The sequence below is a fragment of the Capricornis sumatraensis genome, chromosome 5, assembly GCF_032405125.1.
Source record: "Capricornis sumatraensis isolate serow.1 chromosome 5, serow.2, whole genome shotgun sequence".
NCBI lineage: Eukaryota > Metazoa > Chordata > Mammalia > Artiodactyla > Bovidae > Capricornis > Capricornis sumatraensis.
Genome location: NC_091073.1, coordinates 62,091,946 through 62,112,621, shown reverse-complemented (window position 1 = coordinate 62,112,621; position 20,676 = coordinate 62,091,946). Strand labels below are relative to the sequence as shown.

General features: G+C 35.1%; 2 protein-coding genes across 2 annotated transcripts in view; one reads left to right on the top strand and one right to left on the bottom strand.

Annotated features, from left to right (window-relative positions):
• The window catches only part of IMMP2L (inner mitochondrial membrane peptidase subunit 2), a 950,351-nt gene that overhangs the window by 496,750 nt on the left and 432,925 nt on the right, over positions 1–20,676 (bottom strand). The window lies entirely within an intron of this gene.
• Positions 5,860–7,986, top strand: LRRN3 (leucine rich repeat neuronal 3). Its single transcript, XM_068973407.1, has one exon. It carries the CDS (start codon positions 5,860–5,862, stop codon positions 7,984–7,986), a length of 2,127 nt encoding a protein of 708 aa, XP_068829508.1.

Here is a 20,676-nt window from a genome sequence, read left to right as displayed (position 1 = left end):
AGGGTTTGCCTTTAGACTTGTATGAGTCATTCATTCAAGTCATTTAAAAGAGCCTTGATATAATACATTTCATTGAGATGTCAGTTTTCATTCCTGGTAACATTTCACTAACAATGTCTTCTGAAATTGTATAATATTCAATTACAGCTTACCTTTGCTTTAATATATGGAAGATTCTGTTGCCTTTAAAACTAAAAGGAAGTATAGACAAGACCTTACAAAAGAAGCTTTAAATGAAAAAGCAACTGAAATGAGCAATAGTTAAGTATCAATTGGTTCTTAGCTCCTAGGTATGACCATATATATGATGTGTGCACTAACAACAGGAAATCATTTAATGAAGATGTATCTACAATTATTAAGTTATATTGCATATGGCTTACTTTATTTTGAAGAAGAGGACAATGTTTTATCTATATGTACTTTATAAACGTCCATCCGTTCATACATTCATCCATCATCAAGTATTTATTTGAAGGCTTATTATATCCCAGTCTCAATATAATGTTCCAGATCATCTTCCCAAGCAACAGTCTTAAATCTTTAAACCTAACTTGAAATACTGATATTTTCAAGCATACTTTTCCTATTCCTTAGGAGAAAAAAAAAAATCCAAGCACATGGATGGAGTATAGGAAATTAAGTAAGTATATCAATAATTGTATAATACAAGTTTTCTAAGTTTGAAAAAATTTTTCAGAGAGTTTCTCTTTTTACTCCAATATATTCAAAAAGGAAAAACAGAGGAGGGAAAGATGAGGGAGAAGAAGGATAAAAGTAAGAGGATTTAGGGCACATACATTAAAATTCTCAAAAAGTGAAGATGGGATGCTGCTCCATTTATTTTTTAATGACATAACTAGTTTGTTAATTAAAACAGAAAACTTTTACACCAATGCATATAAAGAACAAATGACAAACTCTCCTTCTAAAATCAACGTCACCAATATAATTGCTATCTAGCCCAAGTCTCAAAATCACCACCAACAAACACCATTTTCTCACTGATAAAGCTAAGGCGTACCTAAAGACCAGCTATGTTTTTAAGTCGGTGCTAGTAAAGTGAACCATTTTCTGTTTTCCCATTGGAAACTTTGCAGTATAACTGTGATATTTCTACTTTCTGTCAAACAATAAGAAAAAAAAATTCTATAAAAATCTGGGGGCATATCTTTTCCTCTTTATTTTTTTTTTCTGTGTTGCTAATTGTAAGTTGAAAGTGAAAGTCACTCTGTCATGTTCAACCCTTTGCAACCCCATGGACTATAGAGTCCCTGGAATTCTCCAGGCCAGAATACTGGCGTGGGTAGCCTTTTCCTTCTCCAGGGGATCTTCCCAACCCAGGGATCGAACCCAGATCTCCCGCATCGCTGGAAGATTCTCTACCAGCTGAGCCATAAGGGAAGCCTAAGTATGCTGGTGTGGGTAGCCTATCCCTTCTCCAGAGGATCTTCCCGACCCAGGAATCGAACTGGGGTCTTCTGCATTTCAGGTGATGACCTTGAAATAGATTACAGAGGGATTTTAACCACTGTTTTTGGTGTTGTAAGTTACTTAAGGACAAAAGTAATTTTAATCACTAGTCCATATGCTATCATCTAACACAAGTTATAGAAAGATAATTGTGAATTATCATGTAGCAAACATTTAATGACCTATATACTGGCCTGGGTACTAATCAATCAATCAAATACACTATATAATCAAATCAAAAGGAAGCTGAACATAGTTTCTAACAATAATAATAATCTCATAATTTAGAAAGTAACAACCTAATAATCTTATATCTAGTAAGGAAATAGTCTAATAATCAAATGTCTAGCAATAATCTATTATCTAATAATTTTATGGCAAGTAAGGGGAAAAAGAAGTGTAAACAAATAATTATCATGACACAGATGAGAAGCGACCAAGAATAAATCTGGAAAAAGTTTCCCACAATAAGCTTTTGAGGGCTGAAGCCATGCTAAAGGCCATGAGGCTCAAGAGGTTCAGTTTCCTGTGATGATATATGCTCTTTACTAAAGCAAGCATGTCAGACTATCATTTCTGATGACAATAAGAAGAAGTCTAACCTAAATTCCCTGCCCCGACTTTATATTCACAAACAAAGTGCAGGTTCATAATTTGTACTACCAAGAATATTTTTAAAATGAAGCCAAAGCATTGAGTGGCAGATTCAGGTATTAACATTTGTACTCTTGATAGTCATATTTCTCACTGTAATGTGTTGGGATTTGGGTCTTGTCTCTTGTGAGTCTGGTTAGTGTGGATCACATCCTGCTCACTATTAGTAGATTGATAATATTAATATTCTAAATTTGAAAAGCTGAAGACAAAGGTAATGCCAGCCCATGCTAAGAAATAAATCACTTCACTACCTTTGTCAATATGATTTCATCACATGTTTACATGTATAGGCAACATGCCTTACTAGAAAGAGCTGCAGGCCTAAAGATAAAGCCTGGGTTTGAATTCTTCCTCATCAATATTAGCTGTGTGATTCCAGGCAGATAGATTGTCAATGCCCTTGTCAAAAAACAAAAACAAAAACAGTGGTTAAAATCCCTCTGCAATCTGTTTCAAGGTCATTATTAACATAAAATAAACAATGGATATCAAAGGTCTTTGAAAACAGCAAAGCACTAATATGTAAGATGTTATTACTGCCTTACTATCCTGCAAACAATCCATGCCAAATAATCCATTAGTGAAAGTATCATCATCATTTCCAAATGAGAAAAAAATCAATATTACAATAAAGGCACAATTTACATATCCTCTGTTGTACTTCCCATACTGACAATTTCTTCCTACAGACCTGGAAAAATAAAACTCAAATGTGTTCACTACTTTTAGAACTCTCCTTATTTTCAAAAGCTTACAGAATAAATGTAGTTCAGATTTGGTTGTCTTTGGCATATGACTATGCCAAAATGATGAAATGAGGTTAGAAAAGGGTTTCTAATTAAAGGTAAATATAAATTTAAGAAAACACAAAAATTTTAAAACAAAAAATGGCTTTAGGTTAAGATTCCCCCCTAAAAGAATGTTTTACCTTGAACATTTCTAATCCTCTAGTTAACATAAAGGAGAATATAGGTTTCTGTTTGCTAGAGAAACTGGATCTAACTGATTAATTGGCCAAAATTATGATTGTTCAGTTCACAACTGAGTTATTAACATTTGTGGCAACACACTGAAATATCTCTTATACTTTGTACCGAGGCCTTTTCTTCATTTTGAAAATAGAGATGCAATAGCTTTCTATTTCAAATTCTATCCTGGTACCTCTCCCTATTTACTTGTGTCACCCTTGAAAGACTGAAAACTTATGAAGGGAAGAAATCATATCTAAGTCATCCTTTTATCCTCCAACTATTAACTCAAAGTGGCACATAATAGGTGTTCATTAAATTTTGACTGGATAAATTAAGGAATAAACTAAGCTATAATATTAGATGACTTTTCTTTAAAATCTAGTTCCTTTGTATTATATTAAAATTTAAACCTTGAATTTTAGCAATAAAGGTAACATATTCTGTATAGTAGATTTATGTGCATTAAACCAACTAGATTTGAAATTAGGAAATTAAACCAAGCTGCTTAAGTTGGTTCTATAGTCATATAGAAAGATGAATATATATATATAAATGTAATTCATTTATCAGTTCACTGAAAACCTTTTTTGAGCATCTACTGTGTTCTAATCATTATGCCCAGTAGCTGGGGTTGCAAAATCAGGCAGATCTCAGGCATGAAAAGAAGTGAGTATTTGATGAGGGAGAAAATCAACTAAAAATTCTAACAGAGATGTGTGCTGGGGCGCTGGAACCACCCTGTACCAGCAGGAAGCTAAGTACAACTTGGGAGGAGGAGTTATATGGAAGGCTTCCTAGAGAGGTGATGCTTGAACTGAAGATTGACAAAAGAGCAAGAATTAACTTAAAGAAACAGGCAATCCAGGCAAAGAGAAGTTGCGGCATTTACAGTTATAGGCAGAGAAAAGGCTGCATGCAGGAGAATGGCAGAAAATGACAAGAAACACGGAGAAAAAGAAGAGGGACCCCAGATGATGGATGGCTAAGGATTTATAAGGCATCTTCAGGGAAGATGCAGTTGCATTAAATTCTTTCAAGGGGCTTAGAGCCTACTTAAAACAGATTAAGAGTAATAATATCTGAAGAGTGTTTTATAAAAAAAGGAATTCTGATCATTAAATAGGTGAAGTAATTTAAAAAAGAGACACTTAATTCAGGATAACATAGTAGTTATCTGAGCTTCATGATCCAGTTTTATCAGATGTCTTAGTGGACAAGAGGAGGATAAGATGTGACTTAGAACTGTAAATTTTTCACAAGTTTTAAAACTAAGGAATTTTTTAAATTAAATAAAAAAGTTTTGTCTCTCTGTGGAAGCCGTATCTCTAAATATATTTATCTCTGTCATTGAAACACCCATGTTAGAGTCAGTCAGCAATGCCACTATGAATGTCGATACTGGCAGAGAGGAAAGAACAGTATTCACAGTCATTCCTGGTAGGCACAAGTCTCAGAATGCACAGGGCAGCCGTGCTCCAGCTGTCCTGTGCATTTGCAGGGAGAACTCACCAGCAGTATAACAGGTGGAGTGAACATCTGAATGTTGTGGGGTATTTTATAATATAGAACATATCAAAATTGCAACTTGGCTTTGCAGTTGCTTATTATTACAACAAAGACATCAGTAACCGTTTAAAAGAAGGTATAGCTAAGTGTCTTACTGATGTGATAAAGTTACTTTTTCATTGTTGTAACTAATGGAATGTAAGTTATTTTCGGGGGATAATCAAACAGTCTAACATTAATCTGAATTTCAGCTCAGCATGACAATATACAAGTGAATCTACAGCAAGTTAGACAGTCTTTTCCAAAGACTACAAAATTCAAGTCACTTTATACAAAGGAGACTTTGGAAAGAAGTATGAATGAAAATGGAAAATTCAGCTAAATACCACAATTTCTACATCATTTTATAATTTTGTTTCTAAATGTCATCTCCTGGAAACCTGAGGAATCACAGACTAACTCATTTGATTTTTAACTGAACAACATTATTTATTTATTGTTTATTTATAACCTTTTAATTTTCCTTCTCTAAGAGAAAATAAAAAAGCCATCACTGAAAGGTTTTCTCCCCTCCCCACCGTAATTGTCAAATAGAACAACAAATAATAGCTCATAATAACAAGCAATAAAACAAGCAAAGATTTGAAAAACAGAGAAAAATTCTTTATGTTTAATGTAATTTAAGTCTTCTAAAGATACAGTTTCTCAGCCGGTCCAATGTGTGGGCCAATTACTATTAAGGGCAGTCATAACAGGGAATAAGGTCATCAAAACATATTGAATTAACTGTAAAATAAGACTATTATATATAAGAATCATAATTAGTTAATGGGTATTGTTTTTTTTTCCTTTGGACTAATTATCTTTCTTTTTTCTTTTATATTTTATTATAGTTAGCATCATGCTGCTATTCCTGCAAGTACTGAACAAGCATAGGATGTGAATATTATACTCCTAAATAAATGAATTGCCTAATTTCCTGTGACCATCTATACATACTCCATCTTCAAAAGTTATATCCATATCCTATCGTAAAGGAGATAGAAGCCTTTTCACCAATATGCATGGCATTTCTGGACAATGCAACTGTGGCACTGGCACTTATTTCCATGAAGAAAGTCTTTGCCATTCTCTGGCATTCATCATTTGACAAAAGCAACTATTTTTTGTATCAATCAGCTCTTACTGATCTTACTAGCAGTGACCGTGGAATCCTTAAGGGCCCATTAAATTCCTGAAGAAGAAAGCTAAGATGAAGGACCTGCTACTCCAAATTCATGTGCTACTTGGCCTAGCTATCACTACCCTAGTACAAGCTGTAGATAAAAAAGCAGATTGCCCACAGTTATGTACATGTGAAATCCGGCCCTGGTTTACACCTCGATCCATTTATATGGAGGCATCTACAGTGGATTGTAATGATTTAGGTCTTTCAAATTTCCCAACCAGACTGCCTGCTGACACACAGATTCTGCTACTACAGACTAACAATATTGCAAAAATTGAATACTCCATAGACTTTCCAGTAAACCTTACTGGCCTGGACTTATCTCAAAACAATTTATCTTCAGTCACCAACATTAATGTAAAAAAGATGCCTCAGCTTCTTTCTGTATACCTAGAAGAAAACAAACTTACTGAGCTGCCTGAAAAATGTCTGTCTGGACTAAGCAACTTACAAGAACTCTATATTAATCACAACTTGCTTTCTGCAATTTCACCAGGAGCCTTTATTGGCCTACATAATCTTCTTCGACTTCATCTCAATTCAAACAGATTGCAGATGATCAACAGTAAGTGGTTTGAGGCTCTTCCCAATCTGGAGATTCTGATGATTGGGGAAAATCCAATCATCAGAATCAAAGATATGAACTTTAAGCCTCTTATCAATCTTCGCAGCCTGGTTATAGCTGGTATAAACCTCACAGAAATACCAGATAACGCCTTGGTTGGACTTGAAAACTTAGAAAGCATCTCTTTTTATGACAACAGGCTTATTAAAGTGCCCAATGTTGCTCTTCAAAAAGCAGTAAACCTCAAATTTTTGGATCTAAATAAAAATCCCATTAACAGAATACGGAGGGGAGATTTTAGCAATATGCTACACTTAAAAGAGTTGGGAATAAACAATATGCCTGAGCTGATTTCCATCGACAGTCTTGCTGTGGATAACTTACCAGATTTAAGAAAAATAGAAGCTACTAACAACCCCAGGTTGTCTTACATTCACCCAAATGCATTTTTCCGGCTGCCCAAGCTGGAATCACTTATGCTTAACAGCAATGCCCTTAGTGCCCTGTACCAGGGTACAGTGGAATCTCTGCCAAACCTCAAGGAAATCAGCATACACAGCAATCCTATCAGGTGTGACTGTGTCATCCGTTGGATTAATATGAACAAAACCAACATTCGATTTATGGAGCCAGAGTCACTGTTTTGTGTGGACCCACCAGAATTCCAAGGCCAGAATGTGCGGCAGGTGCATTTTAGGGAAATGATGGAAATCTGTCTCCCTCTTATAGCTCCTGAGAGTTTTCCTTCCAACCTGGATTTAGAAGCTGGGAGTTATGTTTCCTTACACTGTAGAGCTACTGCAGAGCCACAGCCTGAAATCTACTGGATAACACCTTCTGGTAAAAAACTCTTGCCTAATACTCTAACAAATAAGTTCTATGTCCATTCTGAAGGCACACTTGACATAAGTGGCATCACCCCAGCAGAAGGGGGTTTGTATACCTGCATAGCAACTAACCTGGTGGGTGCTGACTTAAAGTCTATTATGATCAAAGTGGATGGCTCTCTTCCCCAGGATAACAATGGATCCTTGAATATTAAAATAAAAGATGTTCAGGCCAATTCAGTTCTGGTGTCTTGGAAAGCAAGTTCTAAAATTCTCAAATCCAGTATTAAGTGGACAGCCTTTGTCAAGGCTGAGAATTCCCATGCTGCCCAAAGTGCACGAATACCATCTGATGTCAAGGTGTATAATCTTACTCATCTGAACCCAGCAACTGAGTATAAGATTTGTATTGATATCCCCACCGTCTATCAAAAAAGCAGAAAACAATGTGTAAATGTCACCACAAAAGGTTTGGACCCTGATCAAAAAAAGTATGAAAAGAATAACACCACAACATTTATGGCTTGCCTTGGAGGCTCTCTGGGCATTATTGGTGTGATCTGTCTTTTCAGCTTCCTCTCTCAAGAAGTCAACTGTGATGGTGGACATAACTATGTAAGGAATTACTTACAGAAACCAACCTTTGCGTTCAGTGAGCTTTACCCTCCTCTGATCAACCTCTGGGAAACAGGCAAAGAAAAAGGTGCAGCACTGGAAGTAAAAGCAACTGTTATAGGTGTGCCAACTAACATGTCCTAAAAACAACCAACTAAATCTACTTCAAGGAAAAACTCAAGATTGTGGTTGTACTTAAAAAAAAAAAAAAAAGGCAGAGAAATATTACTTTGCAGAAAGAAGTTTAAGCTTCACCAGTGCTGCTCCTGACCAATGGACATATGTACAAGTTTGGCATTTTAATTAACTGGCTTCAAAGGGTACTGTGGCAACCAAATAAAATAAATCCATTTTCTAGAACTTTCATGTAACTTTTCTGTCTGGACTACAGTTAAAGTGGACAAAAACATTTCTGTATCTTTTTTAAGTATATAAGAATAATTGAACTGAGCAATACCTCCTCCTGTGTTGTATTACACATATTAGCCACGAGTTTTCGCAGTGACCCAATAAACTTGAATTGACACGTGGTGGAATAAAATGGACAAATTCTGTAGAGTAGACACAGTGAGTATGTGGACCTCTTTTATAAGGAAAAATACATTTTGGATTAAAATCAGTTGCTTTTGTCTTGTTTTTGTTTCTAAATAAAGAATAATTTCTGGGAAATATCATCTGACCAGATATTTAAATGACAGTGTTTTCAAAAGTGTTTTTCTATAATGAAATTTGGAAGGCTAAGAGTAGGACACTTTTACTGGGTGTAACTACATGTCTATAATGCACAAAAATGGATCCTGGAAGGCACTTTATCAATATTGAACAGCAATAATAACATTGTACTTAACCCCTTATTGACAAAAACAAATCCTCTAGGAAATTATGTATTCACTTAAAGATTTTCTTAACAAGAAGCTTTTGGAGTTGCTGCTGCTGCTAAGTCGCTTCAGTCGTATCCGACTCTGTGCGACCCCACAGACGGCAGCCCACCAGGCACCTCCGCCCATGGGATTTTCCAGGCAAGAGTACTGGAGTGGGTTGCCATTGCCTTCTCCAAAGCTTTTGGAGTAGATTTAACTTTTAGGTTCACGTAATATAAACCCAATATTTAAGGAACTGAAAGTCTTATTTTAATAATTGGCAGTGACTCAATATTAGGCTGCTTGCTTTGTAGAAAATATCACCAAATCTCAGTAGGACTTACCTAGGTGTAATTTTCAAATCTTGTGATTGTAAACAGTTAATGACACTGCAATAACAAGCAAATAACCTAATACTCTTCTATATTGCAAATACAGCAAGAAAACAATATATTCTATATGACCCCCAAGGAAGGAGGTTTATATAATTTTGTAGCAACTTACCCAGTTGGTATGGACTTAAAGATAGTTATGATCAAAGTGGATGGTTCTTTATCCCAGGATAACAATAGATTTTAGAATTTTAGGAGACTACAATTTTCTGAGACTGGAATTTTTAAATTTAATCTTAAGATATACAGAGTTGATAGTAGAAGTTCCAGAGTTAAACAGAAATTTAAGAGGACTGTTTTACTAATGAAAAGATTCTGAGACTAATTTAGAATAAAAGAAAAAAAAAAAGTGCAGTTCTCTATGACAATATTTAAGGCACCTAAAGGAATGCAGGTTAAAAAATCGAGAATCATTGAGATACTAATATTTGTAATTTAGAATCTTATACAAAAAATACAAGAATTTTACCTGGAAAAAACTACCAATATTTTTTAAGGCTTTAGTCATATTTACAAACAAAAATCCATAGTTCTGCCCCCAAAAATGTATCTATGTACAAATAAAACATCCTGAAACTATTTTTTAAAAAAAACAAATCACCAACAGTAATAAGCCTTACTTTCTGTATGCAAATTTCTTATCTCTACAAGGCTTCCTTGTTAATTGCTACTTTAACTGTTCATCATCAATTGCTTAATTGTTCCTATAGAAGCTTCCTTCTTATTACCAACATGTCACTGGCCTGTAAACATTTCTAGCACTGAAGTCATATCAACGTATTTGTTAACACTAGACATTTGCTTTGGTGATAGCACTAACTGTATCTAATTAAATCCAAGCTGTTAATGCAATGCTTGAAAGTAATTGTTATAAATTCTTTAATACAAAAGGACAAACTGTGTTAATTTTACCACAAACAAAATATGAAACTTGCTAATTCAGTGTGTTTCCCAAACACAAATTTTACAACCTGATGAATCACTATCACAGAGAGGCTGACATTAGAATTTATCAGCAAGACATGCTCATACATCACAAGAGGTTTCAGCACCATGGACAGAGCTTTTTAAGAGCCAGGCTATTTATCAAAAATATAGGAGCTGAAATATGACCTGATAGGATGCAGGTACTGTATAGGTCAGCAAGAACTTGCTTAGGTACCTTGTATATGTCTATCTGCATGAAGAACTATAACAAACATATGGGGAAGCTGAGAATCCATTTCAAGCTACATTTTTCTTACAGAAATTGCAGTAAATAGGTACTCTGAATAGATACCTTACAGTGAGCACAGAAATGAAGTATTTCTGTTACAGCTGAATAAATACAGATGCTCAAAGCAAATCATGATCCTATTTCCTTGCTCAAATTTTAATCTAAATTTCCAGTGGTGGGGGGAGACATTTGCTTCAACAACAGAATGGCACTTCATACTCCGTATGTTACCTCCTAAAATTCACATAAAATTAACTAAGCACTGAACAGAGTACTCAATGCATGTAACTTACAATTTTGTGATACCATATGAATACAAATGAAAACTTTTCCCATAATACATAAAACTCCAAAGTTTATATCTCTATGGATGCCAAATGGCCCCCTCACTTGGCATAAAGGAAAACATTCGTTAGAAAAAAATAATTTATAAATTACACTACAAAATAAATCCCAATTTTTGGAAAACAAGAATGCCTAGTTGAATACAAAACTGCATACAAACAATGTGGTGTAAAATGTGTAACTGTCAACAAAGCCATGTAACAATATGTGACATATGACCAGTCATATGTGACCATTTTGCTTAGCAAGAAATGAAATAGATTTATGATACATACATCAGTCCTTTAATATTTATCACAGTACTTAAATTTTATTCTAATTAGATTAAAAATTAAGCAAAATTACATAACAGTAAGCATAATTTCAAGATTATAATTCCTTAGTTTATTCATTTAAATATATTTGCTTTTGTTTATATTCAATATATATGTATTATATGGCTATTAGTCACTGGAAAAATAGAAGTGAACAGGACAAATTCACCACCATTAAGGGGCTTCTATTCGGCTGGACTACATTATGATAATGTATCACTGCTTTCAAAAATACGTGTTAACTGTTACCTAGTGGAAACGCAGTTTCAATCCACACCTTCACAGAAGGGTTATATTCAGAAAATCAATTTTTTTCATTTGGTCTAAAATGTTTTATTTATCACATGTTGATATAGGAACTTAATTCTATTATTGCTCTTAATACACACACACACTAGCTTAACACCATCCTCAGACTAGTTAACATCAAGATGCCTGTCTACTTACCATAAGTTATTTCAAAGCACAGAAACCATAGATAACTATTATCTTTCCCCTATTCTCAACACAGATTGATTGCCCAAGAAATATGAGGAAGTTAAATTCAAGAAGGTAAATCTATCACTGCCAAAATGTTTATGTATTTTATGAGGAAGACCAACTTACCCTATCCACTCATAAAATCTTACAACAGCTATGAGCAGCATTTTCATAGACTGGCCTTTTACATGAAAAATTAGAAGTGATAGGTGAGTAACCAATAAAGCAAACAAAACAACTAAAATTATATATCTCCTTTAAAAAATGTTCTCACAGCTATCACAAGTAGCTGAAAAGAATTCTCATTGTATATGTAACTATCAAGAACATCTTTAGGTTCACCACAATGCTGACTTTCTAGGAGATGGGGAATTATTAATAGTAGTTATATTGTGGCTACATGTTCTTTGATTCATTCTCTGTCTTTCTGTATCTCTGTAAATTGCCAAAACAAAATCTAACAAATAAGTAAAAAGTTGGGGGTTTTTTTGTTTTTTGTTTTGTTTTGTTTTGTTTTGTTTTGTTTCAAAAAATATGATTATCCCAGGCAATTTAGAATATCAAACACCCAAAATGGTCATTTGGGAATAAATCTAAACTGAAAGACTAAAATTCTTTTCTCTTTAAATGTTAGTATTTTCACCCTTAGTTTTGCAGTCTTTAATCATTATAATATTATTTTACCCCGACAGATGAATTGCTAATTAGGCTGTTGCTTAGGAGCACGGCAGTATTATACAAGAAAGAAACGGCCATGATTCAACATCAAAAACAGCCTAGAATCAAAATGCTATAATCAGTATCATGGAGGTCTAGAAAAAGAAAGAATCTGACTCTAAACAATACAATAGTGACCACTTTTCTTTGTTAATTTGAAAAGTGAGAACTTTATCTATTGTTAAGCCTGGCCACCAAATTAATTTGTATTATTTCTCTGAGGCAAGGGAAAAATAAAACACTGTTTATCCACAGAAATACAATGGAAAAATCTGAGTTAATTTTTATTACCATGGTCAGTATATCCACTAAAGTATCCAAAATTAAAATACAAATTTTAATTCCAATTAAAATATTAAAATACTTTAAATTCCAATAAGAATTAAAATACAAACTAAAGAATAATAGTCTATTAATCTGGCCTAAACATTCCATTAATGATATACCAAAGGTCCTCTTGAATTGACTAGGAAGCATTCAGCATTCTCAAGTGAGAAGACACATGAAATTTGGAACACATGAAAATGACACATTTCCTTTTTATTCTTACTGAAAATAGACAAACCCATATAGACATGAATTTACTTACTCTACTTCAGTTACACATACATCAGAGAATGCTTAGCTTATCTTCAGAAAAAGCCACATGGTCGATATCAAATAAGGAGTTAGGTATATGACAGATACATTGATATAGCTTTCTCTTAGAAGTAAAGTGAGGTATTTAAGTAAGTAATGACTTAAGAACAAATTTATCACATATAACTTCAATATTAGTGTAATGTGGTCCAGAATAACAAAGCATAAAAATATGAATTGTGGCTGACCTCAGCAAGTCTTTCAGAAGGATGAATTGTTATGATATTTGAAGTTTTTATAGTGTTTAGTATGTATATCTTTTCTAATTCTGATATATCTTCAAGAAACTAATGGAATTCTGTGACCATTTTAAGAAAAACCCAGCTTCTCGCTAAAACATATGGTTCAGTGTCTGAAGGTGTCGATTCAACATTCAGTTGTGATATTCATTTACAATGTTTACCAGCCTCTGGAACAAATAATGGAGTAAACCTTGGACATAAGTTGACCCTCCTAATCCTAGAATAGAGAGAATCAGACAGTAATAAAATAACCTCCCTGTCATCTGTGGTAACAGATTCAAGGTCGATAAAGACAAATAGTTCTTAAACCAACAGAGGTGTCATTATCACAGGAATATGATCAAAGAGCTTACCTTACCTGCAGGTCAAGAAGCAATGGTTAGAACTGGACATGGAACAACAGACTGGACCAAATTGGAAAAGGAGTACATCAAGGTTGTATACTGTCACCAGGCTTATTTACCTTATACACAGAGTACATCATGTGAAATGCTCGGTCAGATGAAGCACAAGTTGGAATCAAGATTGTCGGGGGAAATAGCAATAACTCAGATATGCAGATGATATGACCCTTACGGCAGAAAATGAGGAACTAAAGAGCTTCTTGATGAGAGTGAAAAGGCTGGCTTAAAACTGAACAGTCAAAAAATGAAGATCATGGCAACTGATCCAATCACTTCATGGCAAATAGATGGAGAAACAAGAGAAACAGTGACAGACTTTATTTTCTTGGGCTCAAAAATCACTGCAGATGGTAACTGCAGCCATGAAATTAAAAGATGTTTGATCCTTGGAAGAAAAGCTATGACCAACCTAGACAGCAATTAAAAAGCAGAGACATTACTTAGCAAAGGTCCATATAGTCAAAATTATGATTTTTCTAGTAGTCATGTATGGATGCAAGAGTTGGACCATAAAGTAAGCTGAGTACCAAACAATTGATGCTTTTGAACTGTGGCATTGGAAAACACTTGAAATTCCCTTCGACTGCAAGGAGATCCAACCAGTCCATCCTAAAGTAAATCAATCCTGAATATTCACTGGAAGGACTGATGCTGAAGCTGAAACTCCAATACTTTGGCCACCTGATGTGAAGAACTGATTCTTTGGAAAGACCCTGATGCTGGGAAAGATTGAAGGCAAGAGGAGAAGGGGATGACAGAGGATGAGGTGTTTGAATGGTATCACCAACTCGATGGACATGAGTTTGAGCAAGTTCCAGGAGCTGGCGATGGACAGGAAAGCCTGACATGCTATAGTCCATGGGATCGCAAGGAGTTGGACATGACTGAGTGACTGAACTGACTGATGTTCAAAGACACCAAAACAGTTCTTCAGAAGAATACTATATAAACTGAAGTTCACTATCAAGACTTGGATTAAAGACAGATATCTCTGGTAAACATCCCTTTAATAATGATTACAGGGAGGAGTCATATGTTTAAGAAAAGAACCAAAAATCATGTCTAGAAATAACTTCTTAAGTTTTCTGGAATTCCCATCCCTGTTTCTTAGGTAGTTGCCAAACAAACCAACATTCATATATTGATATGATTTGCATATTAAATTCCTTATTTTATTAGAGTTTAGAAAAAATATTTATATATAAAATGTATTAATTTATATGATTATGTGATTCTAACTAACCAACCCAAACCTGTGAGTATAAACATAAGAACTCTTCAATAGAGAAAAGAATCCACCTGCAATGCGGGAGAACTGGGTTCAATTCCTGGGTTGGGAAAATCCCCTGGAGAAAGGAAAGGCCACCCACTCCAGTATTTTAGCCTGGAGAATTCCATGGACTAAGTCCATGGTGTCACAGAGTTGGACACGACTGAGCAACTTTCACTTCACTCAATAAAGAAAAGATTAAACACAGGACAAAAATCATCTATTTCTTTCTCTGTCAAAATGCTCATATGCACACATTCATAGAGATTTAATAGGCTGCATTGAAAAATTCAGTTACATCAAAAACAACTGTGTCAGGGTAAGGGAAGTTAGGTTTTACAAACAATGGATTATGTGCATCTCAGTCCAGGCTCAGGCCTGAAATCACAATGTGATGCTTGAGAGATTTTCCTGGCAAAGATAATGTATAGCAACTAATGGAAATATCATTAATAACATTATTACATTTGAACAGGCATACATTCATAGTTCCTTGCGTAGCAAGATAAAAACTAGAAAGGAATACCACTTACTGAATGGTGAATATGTACCAGACTAAAAATGTGCTACGGTCATAGTAAATCCACTCTGGATCTAAAGGAGAAGTGGTGTGGGGAAAAATGAACATTTCCCATCTTTCCATGTATCATGCATACTGACGGATGTACAGGCTCACTCTCCTGCTGGGTCTCCATATTCACGTTCCTCTGTCTCTGTCTCTCTCTCTCTCTCACACACACACATATTTACATTAATTCAACTTTCATGAAATACTTGTGGGTTCAGTGCTAACACTCCCATTTTATAAATCATGCTCAGATAAGTAATTTTCTTTCCCAAGATAATAACAATATAGACCAGAAAATAATAAACAAAAGACACAATATTATAGAGTAACAGTCAGATACTCTTCTGGCATGCTGTAACTCACAAAACTAACTAAAAGGTGGTATTTTGAGGAGGGACTATATACCAATAGTATACCAGATTCATTAATTGTGCTTATCATCTAACTGTCTCCATAAATATATTCATTTTTATATTCCTATCACAGTTTTGCATGAGCAATTGGTGTAAAGGGCTCCAATTTGCCAACTGTGTTACTGCTTGCCAAAGATAGACTGTGAGCACTGGTTTATCAACCACACATACACAAACAAAAACCCAAAGACCTGTATATATTCTTATAAATTAAACTATTAAGTCAGCATATTGACTAAGTACTCACTGGCTGAAAGATACTTCTGTGGATTTTGTTGTTGCTTATTTGTTGCTAAGTCATGTCCTACTCTTTTGTGACCCCATGAACTACAGCCCGCCAGGCTCCCCTGTCCATGGGATTTCCCAGACAAGAATAGTGGAGTGCATTGCCACTTCCTTCTCCAGGGGATCTTCCTGACCCTGGGATCAAACTCACATCTACTGCTTGGTAGGCAGAATATTTACCACTGAGCCACCTGCAAAGCCTGAAAGGTACTTTAGGGACTTATAAGACTTTTCTATAATTATTTCCATGCATCCATTTCATGATCCTATGTATAGTCCTCTTTTTCTATCCCATTACAGAAAAGTGCAGAATAGTCAGTTACCTGTGCTATCGGCTTTCTGACTCTAGCTTAGGTTTGTCATACATGATAACTCAGATGACACCAACCTTATGACAGAAAGTGGAGAAGAACTATAGAGCCTCTTGATGAAAGTGAAAGAGGAGAGTGAAAAAGTTGGCTTAAAGCTCAACATTCAGAAAATGAAGATCATGGCATCCGGTCCCATCACTTCATGGCAAACAGATGGGAAAACAGTGGAAACAGTGTCAGACTTTATTTTTTGGGCTCCAAAATCACTGCAGACGGTGACTGCAGCCATGAAATTAAAAGACGCTTACTCCTTGGAAGGAAAGTCATGACCAACCTAGACAGCATATTAAAAAGCAGAGCCATTACTTTGTTAGCAAAGGTCTGTCTAGTCAAGGCTATGGTTTTTCCAGTGGTCATGTATGGATGTGAGAGTTGGACTGTGAAGAAAGCTGAGTGCCAAAGAATTGATGCTTTTGAACTGTGGTGTTGGAGAAGACTCTTGAGAGTCCCTTGGAGCACAGAGAGATCCAACCAGTCCATTCTAAAGGAGATCAGTCCTGGGTTCTTTGGAAGGAATGATGCTAAAGCTGAAACTCCAATACTTTGGCCACCTCATGCGAAGAGTTGACTCATTGGAAAAGACTCTGATGCTGGGAGGGATTGGGGGCAGGAGGAGAAGGGGACGACCAAGGATGAGACGGCTGGATGGCATCACCAACTCGATGGATATGAGTTTGAGTGAACTCCAGGAGTTGGTGATGGACAGGGAGGCCTGGCGTGCTGTGATTCATGGGGTCACAAAAAGTCAAACACAACTGAGCGACTGAACTGAACTGAACATAATTCTCACCTTGAAAGGAGGTACATATAGAATAAAGCTTAAGGGGTAAATCTTTTCAACTTTCTGCCAACATGCCCATCTTCATGTATATTGATGCCATAAACATCAGCAGCTTAGGGATTATAAGTAAATGGACTCTGACAGAGTTTAGTTTAGCTTTGCTGGACAACTTGTAGTCTATTACAAACCTCTGGTTCTGAGGAGTTCTAACATATGAATTCGGATTTATGAATTGGTTCTGAGGAGTTCTAATAAAGAATTTGTTCTAGAGGATTAAAAACTACTTAACATAGATTGGGTAACATGGATTGTTTGTTGATAAATGGGGCAGCAAAAAATATTAAGCAAAAACTTGAGACTATCAATTTAACCATGAGATTAAAATCTTCAGATGTCCATTTATGAAGTGGATCTTCTGTATGTCCCAGTGGAAGAAATAAAATGATTCATCAAAACAAGTGAACATTTGCATAGATTAGTGAGTTTCTATGGAATTGAATTGGCATGCAGATTTTATATGTGGAGAAGTATCTCAGAAATTTAATGAGTACTAATTGTGCTTGCAAATATATCAAAGTCACTATGCTGAACCATGTTCTCATTCTACAGATACTACTCCATTTTGATTTTCTTTTTTAATGAATCATTTGTATGTAAGAACTCCTTTGTTACTATAACAATAGCAAACTTTCTATACAGAGAAGGTGTGGCCTGTGTTTTCATTCATACATGAATCTTATCCATGCCCTCTTCATTACTGAGGATCTGCTATGTGCCAGACATGGTATTAGCTACTAGAGATGCAATACTGCCTATGATAGACAAATTCCCTGACATTACAAAACTTATAGCCTATAGGTTAGAGAAGGAAACGGCAACCCACTCCAGCATTCTTGCCTGAAGAATCCTAGGGACAGAGGAGACTAGTGGGCTGCTGTCTGTGGGGTTGCACAAAGTCAGCACGACTGAAGCAACTTAGCAGCAGCCTATAGGTAGATACCAACAAATGAATCTGGTAATTGCAATATAGGTTAATAACATTATGATAGGCATGGGGATATCTTACACATACGTTGGGTATGGATTATTATAAAGAAGGCAAGAAAGGGTTCTAATAACTGAAACTGCCTTTACACAATCTCCCAATTAAAGAGCGGAGGAATGTTGGGAACAGGCTAGGGACGGTGTAAAGATCACAACAGGCTGAGGATTTTGAATAGCAACAGCATGCTTAGTAGCTGGGAGAAAGTTCTAAGAAGGAAAAAAAGCTGGAGCTAGCTTCAAAAAGATAGATGAAGATATGGGTTTAAAAAAAAAAAATCAAACCTTATTTGGTACCAAACATAGTGGAAACTAATATTCTGGGGGGAAAAGCTCTGGCCAAATTTAAAACACCAGAACTAATTAAGTTACAAATGTTAGTTTTGCGTGTTTCACTCCTCTCTCCCTCTGTAACAAAGCCACAGGTTCTCATCTAATGCCTTTCTTAGTCCTCCATCGTTGGGAATATTGAGAAGATGTGGGAAATAAAAGAGAAAAGTAAACAGAGACAGAGGAACACTGTCTGTACTACTCCTCAGGTCTCCCTAGTCTGAAACCATACATATACACACAGTGTCTCTCTCAAGACACAAGCTAACACTCAGGCACACAGTATGCATGTTCAGAGTAAGTATAGCCCATTAGATGCAAGGTATTCTATTTTCAGATATTAAAAAAAAAAAATACACCTTCTCTGAAATTAACAAAGGGTCAAAATGTTACTCCAGATCTCCACTGTTTCCCTAAAGAGGAAATAAATGAAAGACAGTTTTGTACACAGAAACCCATGTAATGTAAAATTAGGGTTTATTTGTTTGAACTTAAGACCAATACAGTTCTATTTCCACTGTCAGGTGTATTTCTCAGAAATTTCACAGATATGTTACATAGAGTTTACTAGGAATAAAAACAGATTTAGGAACACCAGGAAATAACAGTGGTCTCAATTCAATGGATTATGTTTTCTACCATATCATACATAGTTCTAACTGGATCTCATAGATATCACTTTCCTCAGATAATATAAAAAAGAATTACTCTCTTATATGTTTCCAGTTGAGACCTTGAACTCAAAATAACTTAAAGTAAGAAAGAGCACTATGGCTAGAAATACTGACCTACATGAATTGGACACTCATTCTATAACTGAGCACTGTTAAGGAGAAAATTTTATGAAGATTGTCTAATACAAGTCTAATCTATATTACTATAAAAGTGAATTATGTCAATAAATTAAAATTCAACCTTGAAGATGTACTTAAAATTTAAGAGGCGGTAAACATTAATAGACATAGACATAATAAATAAAAATATATGCTTTAGCATAAAATTTCAGAAATAGTTTTGCTATTACATTTTCTCAAAAAGGTTTTGGGGAACTGTGATACAAAGACTATTAAGTTAGTTACTTTTCAATCCTTAAATATCTTTTGTTTGAAAACTTTGTTGGAAGTTTTTAACCTGAAAATGAAGGGAATATTCCAAATATAAAATAAAATGGGTAAAAACACATCTACCTTCCCATGATATTTTAAGTATTTCTGGGTATGCCAAGAAAGACTTCCACAACACTCTGAAGTGAGCTCCTAATTATGAAGAGGACACTGACTCACCATGGTGAAGGTGTCTGTTTCATTTCAGTCTGGTAAAGTTAACAGAGAAGAGCCATAGCCTTTAAACAAAATGATACTGAATAAGTGTAATGACAGAGCGATGTTTGTTTTATTGATGAGAGTAAACTCTGCCCCAGTGCTAGCCCGTAGTACTCAGGCCAACTGTCTTTCAGTGTGAATACTCATGCTGGATAACAGTATGTATGTGGCTCAACACAAACTCTCGCTTCACTCTGGAAAAAATAAGTCAAGTTTTAGTTTCACTGAAATCAGAAAGTATGAAATACTAGAAACTTTATGAGATCAGTAGCCCCAGATGCTGGAACTAACGTTACACTCTTAAATTTATGAAGATATCATAAACCTCTGATAATATATTTGTCAAGTACTTTTTAAGACATAAGATATTTTCATGTATATTATGAATTATATGTATTATGTATATTCTAGCATTTGAATATATCATCCACAGCTACTCTGATGTTATAAAAATTATGCTAACCTACTTTGATGAATTATTGGTCCCAGCAATGGAGATATTAAATAAAAGTATTATCAAATTTGCAAACCCATTGCATCTTTCCCCTGACCCAAAGTGAGCACTGTTAAACACCTGTGGGTGCTTTCACAGTGGCACTGGGCTTATCAATAAAGACTTTTGCTATAGTGGGAAAGGCCAACCCTATGATCTTTAAATAATCTGGTGTCAGAAAGGAGTTTTTATATTAAAGTTCTCCTAAATAGCTCCTCGATTTGAAATTCTAAACTTATCATAATGTCACATTATTCTTTAAAATAATTTAAAGTACATAATTTTATATTATTTACCTTAATATGTTTTTATTATTAAAGTAACATGTAGTTATTATGTAAAATCAAAAAC

Bases quoted from the DNA above. Each gene is read 5' to 3' on its own strand.
- LRRN3 (XM_068973407.1), top strand. From the start codon at position 5,860: ATGAAGGACCTGCTACTCCAAATTCATGTGCTACTTGGCCTAGCTATC.